This window comes from Microtus ochrogaster, linkage group LG4 (genome assembly GCF_000317375.1).
Source record: "Microtus ochrogaster isolate Prairie Vole_2 linkage group LG4, MicOch1.0, whole genome shotgun sequence".
NCBI classification, from domain to species: Eukaryota; Metazoa; Chordata; class Mammalia; order Rodentia; family Cricetidae; genus Microtus; species Microtus ochrogaster.
In genome coordinates this window covers 65825994-65839536 of record NC_022030.1, presented here as the reverse complement: position 1 = coordinate 65839536, position 13543 = coordinate 65825994, and the positions used below count along the sequence as shown (strand labels likewise).

The 13543-nt window shown below is 45.0% G+C and overlaps 1 protein-coding gene across 3 annotated transcripts in view; it reads left to right on the top strand.

Annotated features, from left to right (window-relative positions):
• The first annotated feature begins 4355 nt into the window (after positions 1-4355).
• Positions 4356-13543, top strand: part of Armc9 (armadillo repeat containing 9) — a 133424-nt gene continuing 124236 nt past the window's right edge. For 2 of the 3 annotated variants that reach the window (XM_005361765.3, XM_026786154.1), the window contains exons 1-3: positions 4356-4399; positions 8100-8187; positions 11744-11872. In XM_005361765.3, the coding sequence (XP_005361822.2) occupies positions 8137-8187; positions 11744-11872 (180 nt within the window). In that variant the 5' untranslated portion in view covers positions 4356-4399; positions 8100-8136. The remainder of the gene's footprint in view (positions 4400-8099; positions 8188-11743; positions 11873-13543) is intronic. The other variant, XM_026786155.1, reaches the window with a different exon arrangement.

Here is a 13543-nt window from a genome sequence, read left to right as displayed (position 1 = left end):
CCTTCACAGAATTCTTTCTAATGAACCAGAAGACATGTTTCCCTGAATTTAATACACCATCCAGGCAGATGCATAGGACCAAGGGAAGGGGGTTGTTCAGAGAACCTTGACTTCAGAGACATATAGTTAGAGTGCATTGGGTTAGAATAGGATAGCTGTGTGATTGGCATGTGAACTCTGGAGGCACTCCTGTAGACTGAGTCCTTACCCTATGGAATCTGACTGCGGCTGCAGGTTGCTACTATCAGACCTGAATTTGTGCACACCCAAGTTAGTGTCTGCAGGAGATTACTCCACGTATAGTGGAAAGCCTCCACAGATCTAGTGTTGGAAGCGAAGTCATGGGGTTTCATGTACACATAGCAAAGGTAGTCTCTTTTCCCATTTGAAAGACACATGTAGAAATTATGCCTCTACTAGCTAAACCTCTTTGTTTGCAATAGATTCCATTTAAGGGGAAAACACAGTGGATCAGAGGATTCTGGAGGACAAGTGTGACTCACAGATTGGCTGGAAGAGCTGCTCAGGGGTAAGGGATTTCCAGATGGGGGATTTATCAGGCAAAATCAGTGGGGTTCCATGAGCAGGCACAACAAGTTAGTCCCTCCTGAAACAAAGACGTGGTTGCAAGGTGGGCATAACAAGGTAGTCATAAGAACAGGTAGTCATAACAAGGTAAATCATAAGTGGTCATATAATCTTTTGAAACAAAGGTAGGGTTGGTTATAAATAACTTTTTGAAACAAAGTCACAATTGTCATTCCTAGAACAGGCAATACAGAACCATTTGTAGTTAAGATTACAGGTAGGGCGTAGCCCAATCCTTGAGAAACAGAGATTTAATCATAAACAGGAATGAACCTAGTATGCCTTTACTATAAGATGGCTTTTAAGTCTAAGATGGAGGCAGGCTGGTTCTTCAGGCCCCAGTACTTTCTCTGTAGCATTCTGGGTGACGGTGATGATTTAATTTTCTCAGGCTTTTCCACACAGCGAAGAACATAAGTGTAGGTTTCCCCGGTGCCATTTTACAGTGCTGTGACCGTACTCCAGAGAAAAATCCCTGGAAAGGACGGCTCCTGACTCTGTTCAGACTTGCTCAGACAGGTCACATGATACTCTGAACCAATCTGTGGCCAGAGGGATGGAGTCAATTTAGATGTCTGGACCATCTGATTATCTCTGTGGTCAGGGAGGGGATGAGTTGTGTGTGTTATTGTTCTCAAACAACTCAGTCCCAGAGTTTCAGAGCTGGCCCACGGTGCCCTGTGACGGGAATATGCAGCAGACTGAGCCAAGGTTGTACAGAGTTCAACTTACTGGAGATTTACCGACAGAAGCATGACTTGCAGGTAGATCTCTACAATTTGGGTCAAACGACCTTTACAACTTGGGGCTTTCTACAGCAGTCAGGGCAAAAGTGACTTCATTCAAGTTGGAATGTACCTGGTTTATCTCAGGCTAATATCAAAGAGTCAGGCATATTCCTGGCACCAGGGTCCAGTCCTCCAGTCCTACATACCGCTCTCATGGATTTGGCTATTTATGGTATGCTGAGAAACTATTTGTGGGAAACCAACCAGGATTACTCAAGGGTGATGGTGACAGCTATAACTCAACATGGTTGTCAGATTACACTGAATCCATAGTTACCAAGCGGGAGAGGCATGCTCGATACAATGAGTATAATCCCAGGAGTCAGACAAATGCATCTAGAAGTGAAAAAACTATTTCCATGATCCATGTATGTGTTTCTGCTTGTGTATATGTGTGGTCTATGTACATGTGTGCAGGTCTGTGCATGTGCTTTCAAGTGACTGAGGAGGCCAAAGGTGAACATAAAAGACCTTCTTTGGGCAAGCTAGAGAGATGGCTCAGAGTTTAAGAGCACTGGCTGCTCTTCCAGAAGTCCTGAGTTCAATTCTCAGCAACCACATGGTGGTTCACAACCAAGATCTGGTGACCCCTTCAGGTGTGCATGCATACTCGCAGGCACAATACTATATATATATAGATTAAGTAGAATCTTAAGAAATACCTTCTTTGATCATTCTTCATTTTATTATTATTATTTTTTTTGAGGCAGGGTCTCTCACTGAACCTGGAACTCATCCATTTGGGGAGGTTGGCTGGCCAATTAACCCCAGGGATCCACTTGTCTCTGCCTCCAATTGACTGGGGTTACAGACAGCAGATCTAGCTCTTCAGTGGGCTCTGGGACTCAAATCTTCATGCTTCTACAGCAGGTAGTTTACCGACTGAGCCATCTTTCTACTCCCTGGAAGTGTTTTATTGTTGATCAGAGCTTAGAGGCATAAACACCTGTGTCAGGTTTGTTCTTCCCCAGTTCTGTGAGCTCTGAGGAATCCCCTCCCATATACCTTTCTAAATATATCTTTCTAATTTAAAATGTATTCATTTATATTTTTATTCATTTTCATGTGTCTTCTTGCTTGTGAGCCCCCTATGCGCAGTGCCTGGGGAGTGCAGAAAAAAATCATCCAGTAACTGGAATTGCAGATGGTTGTGAGCCTCCAAGTGGGTATGAGGAACAAACTTGGATTCTCCAGAAGCTTTTAATGGCTGAGCCATCTCTCTAGCCCTAAATTTTATTTTTTACATGTATATTTATTTGGCTTACATGTATGTTGATGTTCCATGTACATTCATTGCCCTTGGAAGCCAGAAGAGAGTATTAGAGACCCTGGAACTGGAGTTATGGATGGTTGTAAGCTGCCATGTAGGTGCTGGGAATCAAACTGGTCCACTAGCAGCCAGTGCTCTTAACTGTCAAGGCTCTACCTCATGTAACTCATTTTATCAAAGACAAAACCTGGACACTTAAGAAGATGGATTTTATTCAAGTAATTGCAAAATAGGGAGAGCAGGGTCTCCACCTAACTCTTGCTTGGGGAGATGAGATGGTTTACGGTTAGGGTGTTTTATGGTTAGTTTTATGGATGATTCACGGTTAGATTTATGGTCAGCCCTCAGCAGAAGACCCAGAGATGTTTATTTCTGACTGGCTTCAGGGAGTGGGTAGTTTCCACCTTCAGATAATCAGCTAGGAGATAAAGGGAAGCTGAAAGGTCAGTGATGGCCGTGTCATGGGTGGACAGGGGAATCAGTCAACTGCAAGTTTGGGATTTGAGTTGCATGGGATTCATGAGGAAGAGGGGACAGTTTTATCCGAGTCTTCCCAGAACACAAGAAGGGGGATTTTGGAAATCAAGGTGGGGAATGTGTTAACTGTGGCTGTTTTGCAGATGCAATGAATTTAATAAAGCACAACAGTGTGCGCCTGTAACACGCTGAGCCCATTATCCATCCCATAGATGTCAAAGCCAATCAGAGAACCTATATAGACTTGCTTATATGATGCTGGGCACAAATACAGTTACATATTTAACAAATAAAAACACAAAATATAGCGCCATATATGTACAATACAACATAGCAGTATTGCGGATACATTACTGCTAAAGTTATCTGAAATTTAGAGATAATTGGCTATCCTATATTTTACTTGGTATCCCCTGGTACATAGATACGCTGACAATAAATGTTAACTGAGAATACATCAAGGGAAAGTTATTTTCAAGTCACATTACCTGGACAGGACATAATACTCTCTTCTTGCTAAATCTAGCCTTGCTTGAAAGACATTCTAACTTATAAAAGCAACGACAGGGCAGAGAGCTCAGGCGATTGGGGCCTCAGACCACCCTAGGGCTTCTTTAAAGGGGAGGTCAGCTCCCTTCTCCAACCTTTGGGAGTCTCCCACTTTTTTGAGGGTCTGGGAAGTGGAAATATAGACTTCCATACAGAGACTCAGCACTCCTAGAGAAGGGAAAGGGTTTTTTTTTTTTGTTTGTTTGTTTGTTTTTCTTGCCTTCAGCACTGAGTTTGGACCAGGGTAAGAAGAGTAGACCTGAATACACTAATGAGGGTGGACTGCACAGAACCCTGAGTACTGTTTAATGCACGCGCAGGCTTCCCAGAGTTCTTTCTGTCGTCGGGCTAGGAGGAAAGCGCCTTTAGCATCTAAACCATCTCGCCAGTCTCCGTCTTTTGCTTGTTTAAAAACCTAAATTCACACAAAAAGACAAAAGTGACACTAATAGCCTCTGGGAGATTTTGTCGTAGGTGGAAGTGTGATGCTCCGACCTGAATTAAACATCCAGAATCAGCTAAAGAACCCCAAACGCCACGCGACTTAAAGCTCTCTCACTTCCGCTGCACACCGCTTACGCGGCCGCCCGCACACCCAGAATACCCCGCGCCGGCTTCGCCCTGCGCGATTGGCCGCTTCGCCTCACGTGACCCCGCGGTGGCCGTTGCCGGGGTGACGGCGGGAGAGCTGGCAGTCTGGAGGAGATTGAGAGCAACCCTGTAGCTGGTAAGTGCGGCTGGGCCCCGTGGCACAGGCCTGGGAACCCCGCGTGGGTGGCTAGCCATGTCAGTCCTGGCTCCTACATGGCCGGGGCCTGAGGCAGCCGCCTGCGCATCCCAAGCGTTCATTGCTTCCCCCAGGAACCCCTCGCTCTGCTGCGGTGGGGTGGACTTGGAGTGGCCCCAGGTCGTCTAGCTGAGCATTGGCAGTGCGATCCCATGGCTAGGGGCGTCTAGTTCTCTCTCTCCCCATAGTTTTCATGAGTAGATTTTCCTCCCAGTTAATTCTCTGACTTTACTGAATCTAAATGGAAGCATGGTACTTGTAATACAAATTCCTTCGTATTCAGCCAGATGTAGGCCTAAATCTCTCTCACAGATGGAAATGCAGAAGTCGTCCCCGCATACCAAAACACGATGGATAGCCCCCTTCTTTCTCCACAAAGTAGATCCTTAGCCCAGAAGCAGTCTGGACTAAATTAACTAAGCTAAGGAGCTAAGAAGGCGGGACCTCCACCCAACAAAAAGGGTTCTCAAAGGGGTGACCTTGAACTCACAAGAGGTATGCACTTGCTGACCAAGCCTGATGACCAGGGTTGGAACCCTGGGACCCACATGTTGGAAGGAGCAAACCAACTGATGCATATTCTCTTGCAATATCAGCCTAGATTTAATTCTAGCTTTGCAGCCTTCCAGAAGTGAATGTGAATTTGCCCATGAGGTGAGGCACTGTCTTAGCTAGAGTTTCTATTGCTGTGATGAAACAGCATGACCAAAAACAACACGGGGAGGAAAGGGTTTGCTTTGCTTACAGTTCCTCATCACTGTTCATCAGTCAGGGTAGGAACTCAAGCAGGGCATGACCTGGAGGCAGGAGCCAATGCTGAGGCCGCGGAGGGGTGCTGCTTGTTGTCTTGCTCCCTGTGGTTTGCTCAGTCTGCTTTTTAACTTAATTAATTTTATTTATTTGGTTTTTCAAGACAAGGTTTTTGTGTATAGCTCTGGCTGTCCCGGAACTTACTCTGTAGACCAGGCTGGCCTCAAATTCAAAGATCCACTTGACTCTGGCCTCTGCCTCCCTAGTACTGAAATTAAAGGTGAGTCTCTGTCACCACACAGAGCGTTCAGTCTGCCTGCTTTTTTTTTTTTTTTTTTTTTGGTTTTTCGAGACAGGGTTTCTCTGTAGCTTTGGAGCCTGTCCTGGAACTAGCTCTGTAGACCAGGCTGGTCTCGAACTCACAGAGATCCGTCTGTCTCTGCCTCCCGAGTGCTGGGGTTAAAGGCGTGCGCCACCACCGCCCGGCTCTGCCTGCTTTTTTTTTTTTTTAAAAAAAAAAAAAAGATTTATTATATGTGTATGAGGGTTTTTTTTTTGTTTTTTTTTGTTTTTGTTTTTTTTATTTTCGAGACAGGGTTTCTCCATAGCTTTTGGTTCCTGTCCTGGAACTAGCTCTTGTAGACCAGGCTGGCCTCAATCTGACAGAGATCCGCCTGCCTCTGCTTCCTGAGTGCTGGGATTAAAGGCGTGCGCCACCACCGCCTATCTGTGTATGAGTATTTTTGCCTGCATGCATATATATGTGTATCATGTGCATGCCTGTTGTCATGGATTCCCTTGAAACTGGAATTACAGACAGTTATGACCTGTCAGTGGGTGCTGGGAATTAAACCCAGGTCCTACAGGGGAGCGGCCAATTCTCCAACCCCTGACAGCCTTTTTGCTTATAGTAGTTCCCCTACTTACCTCTGTACTTGTCTCAGAAATTTCAACATCTTGACGTGCCCGTTTTCCTTATTCCTATTTTCAGCATGTTTTCCTCCGTCCTCCGCACCCATGAGCTCAGTGGTAGTAAGCCTCTTGTTACCGTGTCATGCCTAAAAGTGCAATAACGCCTTCTCTCCCACTCAGACCCCTGCGTTCCAAATCACTGGAATGTCACACACACACACACACACACACACACACACACCATTTTTGGTTTTTCAAGACAGGGTTTCTCAGTGTAGCTCTGGCTTTCCTGAAACTCTCTTTGTAGACCAGGCTGGCCTTGGACTCAACAGAGATCCCCCTGCCCCTGCCTCCCGAGTTCTGGGATTAAAGGTGTGCACCGCACTGCCACCACTTGGCTGGACTGTGCCTGCTTTTGTAGTGCGCTGACAGTGTTACCTCACTGTGCAGCACCCTTGGTGCCCTTGCTTCCCCGACCCTAACCTAACCTAACTTCTGTGTTCCATCATTGTTTCTCTTCTTTCTTCTAGGAAGGCCTCACCTGGTAACTGAGCACAGACAGTTAGAGGTGTCTGGAGAAAGCAATGGTACCGCAGACTGGTGCTATCTTAGGTTTAGTAGTCCATATAGCTTCAGTGAGCTCAGAATTCTTGATACCCTGTCATGTTGCCTTAGTGTGGTTCCCACCTTCCCTAATCTTCAAACTGTTCCCTGTTTCTAATGAGACAGTGACCTCAGCTCTTGTTTTCGTTTTCTTCCCTGAGTCCCTTTCCATTCAGCTTCAGACCTGTCAGGACCTGACTGTCTAACAGGCATCAAAGGCGTAGGGCCACACACGATGCTTGCCTTGAGTTATTGAAGGGGATTCCGATGCAGCTGTGTCAACGACAGGGTTCTGAAGTCAGCCAGTGGGAACTGCTCTGGGAAGCTGCAGTACTTGGGAGTGCTGGGCTACGTAGATGGGTGGTTTGGCAGGTCTCTCTGGGTGGGCACCTTTAAGTGAAGATCAAGCAAGATGTAGATGTTTGCAGGAAGAGCCTCAAAACAGATGGAATTGTGTCCTTGCAGGTCCTTGAGGGCAGGACATACTATGGGCATCACTGAGTTTCCATATATGCTGAAACTGACAAGGGGTTCAAGTCAGCAGATCAGTGAAAAGCTACAAAGTGCTTAGAGAGATGGGCCTAAGGAGTCTGCCTTCATCTGGAGGATCCCAGACACACCTGCCACGTGCTGGGATGACAGGAGTGTGTGCCACATGCTTCCCTTCCCAAGTGCTAGGAATACAGACATGTGCCACCACCCCAGTTTATGAGGTACGACAGGGCTCTATGCCTTCTAGTTAAACACTCTACCAATAGAACCACAGCTCAGCTCTCAGGATTTCTACCATTGCTCTGAGGAATCCCCATGAACATGGTGACCTGAAGAGGAGTGCAGGCTTAGTGTCCTGAAGTTCTGAGATCAGAAGCCTGCAATGAACATTTCCTGTGCACAGCCACACAAAGCCCTTGATTGGACTGCTCCTAAGGGGACTCAGATATGTGTGCCGAATTCAGGTCTTGGCAGCTTATTTATTTCAGGACAAGGTAGAGGACAGTGTACCTTGCTTCCCAGTTCCTGCCTTCCTTCCCTCCTTGACATGATCATACTTCTGTCTACAAAGCCTGCAGTGATAGGTCCATCTTTCTGCATCTTGTCCCTCTGACACTGGCCTTCCTGCCCCCCTTTCCTCTGGAATCTCTTGGGTGCTCTGGTAATCCAGGCTTACCTCTGATCGAAGGACAGCTGATTATCTCAATGCCACCTGCATCCTTAAATCTCCCTAGTCATGTGGCTCCAGTTGTCCTGTAATTACAGGTTCTGGGGATTACTATGTGCCTGTCTTTGGGGTCCTGTATTCTGCCCACCACAGCCGCCCATTTGCGATTTCTCAGGTGATTGAAATTAACCTTTGTCTTACGTTTTTGTCTTGTAGAGATTTCTGCCGTGAGAATTGCTAGTAACAATTCACTATGGGGGATATCCTGGCCCATGAATCTGAATTACTTGGACTGGTGAAAGAGGTAGTTATATGAAACACAAGTCACAGAAAAGCTTTTTTCTTAAAAAGAGATTATTTATGTGTTTATGTCTGTATGAGTGTTTGTATTGTGTGTGTGATGGCTGATGGAGGCCATGGTGGGACATTGGATCCCTTGAAGCTGGAGTTGCAGGCATTTGTGAGCTACCCTTTGTAGGTACTGGGGTTGGAACTCAAGTCCCCAAAACATGTATTTTAGAATGCGGTAGGACCAGAGAGATGGCTCAAAGGTTAAGATCACTGGCTGCTTTTCCAGAAGACCTAGTTTTGCTTCTCAGCACCTGTATGATAATTTATAACTATTAGTAATTCTAGTCTCAGGGAATCCAACATCTTCTTCTGGCTTCTGTGGATAGCAGACATGGATATGGTACACAGATATACCTATAGACTACAACACCCATACACATAAAAGTAAAAATGAATAAATATTTAAAAACAAAGCTAAAATGTAGCTAGAATGACTTGGTGGTTGAAACTATTGACTGCTCTTCCAGAGGACCCAGGTTTGGTTCCCGGCCCCCACATATGGCTAACAGCCATCTATGATTGCAGTTTCTTTCTTTTTTTTTTTTTTTTTGGTTTTTGGTTTTTCGAGACAGGGTTTCTCTGTGGCTTTTGGAGCCTGTTTGGAACTCACAGAGATCCGCCTGCCTCTGCCTCCCGAGTGCTGGGATTAAAGGCGTGCGCCACCACCGCCCGTATAATTGCAGTTTCAAAGGCTTTGCCATCTTCTAGCTTGGTGGGTGCTGCATGCATGTGGCACTCAGATATACTTGCAGACAAGCTACCTGTGCACATGTTATAAAAATAAATAAATCCTTAAAATATAGCAGGCTTACACATATAATCCAGGTGCTTGGGAGGCTTCAGCAGGTCAGTCTGGACTTTATACAGAGACCCTATTATAAAAACAAATGAGTAAATGAATATACAAATAACTAGTAAGCTGAAGCAAATTCTTTCTACTTTGTAATCTTTTATCTTTCAATCATTACATGATTTTCTACTTCATTCACTCATTCTTGAGTGTGTGTTTGATTGGGTCTCATGTAGCCTAGGATGGCCTTGAAATCCTTATCCTCCTGCCTCTGCCTCCCCAGTGCAGGGATCACAGGCTTGTGCCATAGGCCTGGGATACCCTTCTTTGACTTAGGGCCATGTAGATTTGCTACACTGAAAGCTTGGGTAGAGTAGGGTTCAGGCAGACTTCTGAGGTTTGGAGTTGAAAACGTGGATGCTGTTGATTTTTTTTTTTTTTTGGTTTTTCGAGACAGGGTTTCTCTGTGGCTTTTGGAGCCTGTCCTGGAACTAAGCTCTTGTAGACCAGGCTGGTCTCGAACTCACAGAGATCCGCCTGCCTCTGCCTCCCGAGTGCTGGGATTAAAGGCGTGCGCCACCATCGCCCGGCTGGATGCTGTTGATTGTGAGTGGACTGTTAGCTGTGCCTTGGGACAGTGGAGGAAGACGGGTGTCCACTTTGGATAGGCAGCTTGGGTCATCGTGGTGATGGTGTGTAACTGCTGTAGCTGGCACAGCACCGGAGACGCAACCACAGTTTAGGAGAGGTGGACCGTGGTGTGACTGATGCCGACTGAAAGGATGTGTGAAGAACAGTGTTAGAGCAGTGTTCTCACCCCGCAAGAGGCTCACTGCTAACATTTCCCATTTTAATGCTCTATTCTCCTGTTAGCATTATTTCTAATTCTATTCCAGATGGATTCTAGCAAACCAAAAACCATCCAATCATTTTGCATTTTTCAGACTGCATCACTTTCATTTCTATTCATAATAAAAATGATGAGGCTGGAGAGACGGCTTAGTGATTAGGAGCACATATTGCTCATGCAGAGGACCCAGATTTGGTTCCCAAAACCCATCTAGGGTGGCTTATAACCACCTTAGTTCCAGCCCCAGAAAATCTGATATTTTATCTGGAATCAGTGGGCACCTGTTTTCTGTAAGAGTAATTGACAAAAAGATGTTTGTTTATGGCCTTCTGTTTCAACATATGTATGGATTGATGTACTGCGGTAATCACCTGGTTAAACTAATTAAGTACCCCATCTGGTGTTTCTTTACATTCTTCCTTTCTTCTTCTTTCCTTCCTCTGATTGTGTTAAGAGCACTTGACACAACATCCGCCAGGCAGTGCTGGTGCATGCCTTTAATCCCAACACCCAGGAGGCAGAGACAGGAAGATCTTTGTAAGTTCAAGGCCAACCTGGTCTACAGAGCAAGTTCCAGGACAGGTTCCAAAGCTACAGAGAAACCCTGTCTCATACAACAACAAAAAAAAAAAAAAAAAAAAAAAAAGAAAGAAAAAGAAAATCACCTCTGCAAGCAAATCTCAAATGTGCTTGTGCTTTGCGGTCACCTTGTTGAATATTAGCTCACAGGCTTTACTCATTTTGCACAACTAAAATTTATCCCTTCACCAAACTATTTTCTCAGTGCCTGGCAACTGCCATTGTGCTGTCTGCTTCTGTAAGCATGGCTGTTTAGGTCATGCACATAATTTCAATATTTATCTTTTTGTGCCTGGCCTATTCCATGTAATGTATATCTCCCCCCCCCCAGTGTTATTCATGTTACCAGTGACAGGATTTCCTAGACTGTAATATTTTATTTCAGTATCACCACATTTTCTTACCATGTTGATGGACATTTAGGTTCATCCCATGTCTTGTCAGTCTTGAATAATGTTGCAGAAATACACATGTGCAGATAGCACTTTTAAAAATGGATTTTAGGTGGGTGGTGGTGGCGCATGCGTTAAATCCCAGCACTCGGGAAGCAGAGGCAGCCTGGTCTACAGAGTGAGTTCCAGGACAGGTTCCAAAGCTACAGAGAAACCCTGTCTTGAAAGGCGAAAAAAGAAGAAAAGAAAAGAAATGGATTTTATTTTCTTCCTATCTATACCCAAAAATGTGATTGCTGGATCATAGGGTAGTTCTGACTTTTTGTTGAGTGATTTGTTATTTAACAATTGCATACATATATGTACATAATATGTTGTAATTACTTTCCTTCCTAGTTTTAGTCTTTCGAGGAACCTCCATTTATTTCCATTATAGCTGTGTTGGTCTCCATTGCCACTAATAGTATATAAGAGTATAGAAGGGTCTCTCTAATTCCTGCTATCTCTTATCTTTTTGAAGACTTATTTTATGATTTATGTGTTTGTGTACATGTATGTACATTTGAGTGCAGGTGCTCATTGAGCCTGGAGAGGGCATTGGATCCTCTGGAGCTGGAGTGACACAGGAAGTTGTGAGCCTCCTGATGTGGGTGCTGGGAATTAAGCTTGGGTTCTCTGCAAGAGCATCACGTGCTGCGCCATTCCCAGGTCTTGTTTTTTTGATAGTAGACATTCTTGTGGGTGTGGTTTTGAGCATATTTCTGTTGGCTTTTTATATGTCTGCATTAGAGTGATGTATGTTCAGGGGATTAATTAATGACTATTTAATTGGATTATTTGGAATTTGTTGGGGTTTTTGTTTGTTGTTGTTGTTCCTGAATTATGTTCTCTGTCCCAGTATTTAGATTTTGCTGAATTTGAGGACACCTTGAAGACATTTTCAAAAGAATGCAAAGTAAAAGGAAAGCCATTATCTAAAACTGTAGGTGGCTCACTAAAGAAGGACTCCAAGTCACTGGTAATCCAGGTGAGACCATGCCCTGTCTTCAGCTCTGGGAAGAGGCTTGTGACGGTCTGAAAATTGCAAGTTCTTCAAAGCTAGGTAATAGGCCAAAGCTATCAGAGGAATGCACCAAGAACATGAAGGCATCATACGTTAAACACATTAGGATGGTCGCTATCAAAAACAAACAAACAAACAAACACAAATAAACAACAGGGGGTGTAGTGGTGGCTCAGCAGTTGAGAGCACTGACTGCTCTTCCAGAGGACCCAGGTTTAATTCCCAGCACCCACATGGTGGCTCACAACCATCTGTCACTTCAGTTTCAATGGATCTGACACCCTGTTTCAGCTTCTGCAGGTATCAGGCATGCATGTGGTGCGCAGGCATACACGTTGGCAAAGCACCCACACACAAAATAAATCTACATCCCTCCAACAATGTAGGAGGTCCTCGCTTCATCTGTCTTTGCTAGTACTTGTTCTTTTCTAGTGTGTGTTAATGTTTATTTGTCTTTGTTTTTTGGTTATCCAATCAGTAACTAGTAGATAATACTGTATATTATTACACTACAACTTATGCCACCCTATCATAGTGCCCCACTGATTGATTTCCAAACAAAAATCCTCGGAGCAAAAGAGGAGTATAGTTGCACATGCCCTATTCCCAGCACTTGGGATGCTGAGGGAATCTAGCAAAAAACTGGGCTAGAAAGATGGCTTAGTGCGTAAACACACTTGCTTCCAACCCTAAGGACCTGAGTTTTATTGCTAGGACTATGTGGTCGGAGAGCCAGCTCCCAACAGTTGTCTTTTGACCTTCACATACACACTGTGGTGGCATGTGCGCCCATACATTACACATATACACATACATGCATACACTCTCCCTAAATTGATGTAATTAAAATATTCTTTTAGAAACTCAAACAATGAAACTGTCTGGAGTAGTGGTTAAGCAAAATCTTCTGATGGTTGGTGGCCTTAAGCTGATGTTCTTAGGCCTAGTCCCAGCAGCAGTGTGATTGGTGGTATGCATGCATTCCCATCTTGGTGACCCTGGCTAACAGAAGGTCATTTGTGACCATAGTAACAGTGGATTTTTTGTGTGTAAAGGTTATCTTAAAGCAAGGACCATTTCCAGGTACAGATGTGATGGTTATGACATAGCAAAGGTTTGTAATTTCAGGTTCACAAATGCAGATCTAGAATAATTGTAGACAGACCATTTGATATGTAGAGTCTGCCAAGACATGTTGTAAGAAACTTCATGACTGTAAGCCTTAAAATACCAGGGAAGTCTGCATACCTCTTCCACAGTCAGAGAGCTCTCAGCCTCCAGAGTGGCTGGGATGCAGAGGACTCAGAAGAGGGGATCATGGGGGTGCGCCTGGCCCAGCAGCACATCCGTGGGCAGAGTCACTGCACCATTGTAGTCTTGGTTCTCAAGAGAGTGAGGAGCCTCTGCCCACGTCCCCACTCTAATGGGGGCTGTGCATGGCCACCTGTGCTTTGTTCTAGCAGCCTGCATCCACAGTGGCTAACAGGCCGCCTGTTTGGAGGAGATAGAAATGCTTTATTGGGCTTGCTTTAAAAAGTTCCTGGTTGCCGGGCGGTGGTGGCGCACGCCTTTAATCCCAGCACTCGGGAGGCAGAGGCAGGCGGATCTCTGTGAGTTCGAGACCAGCCTGGTCTA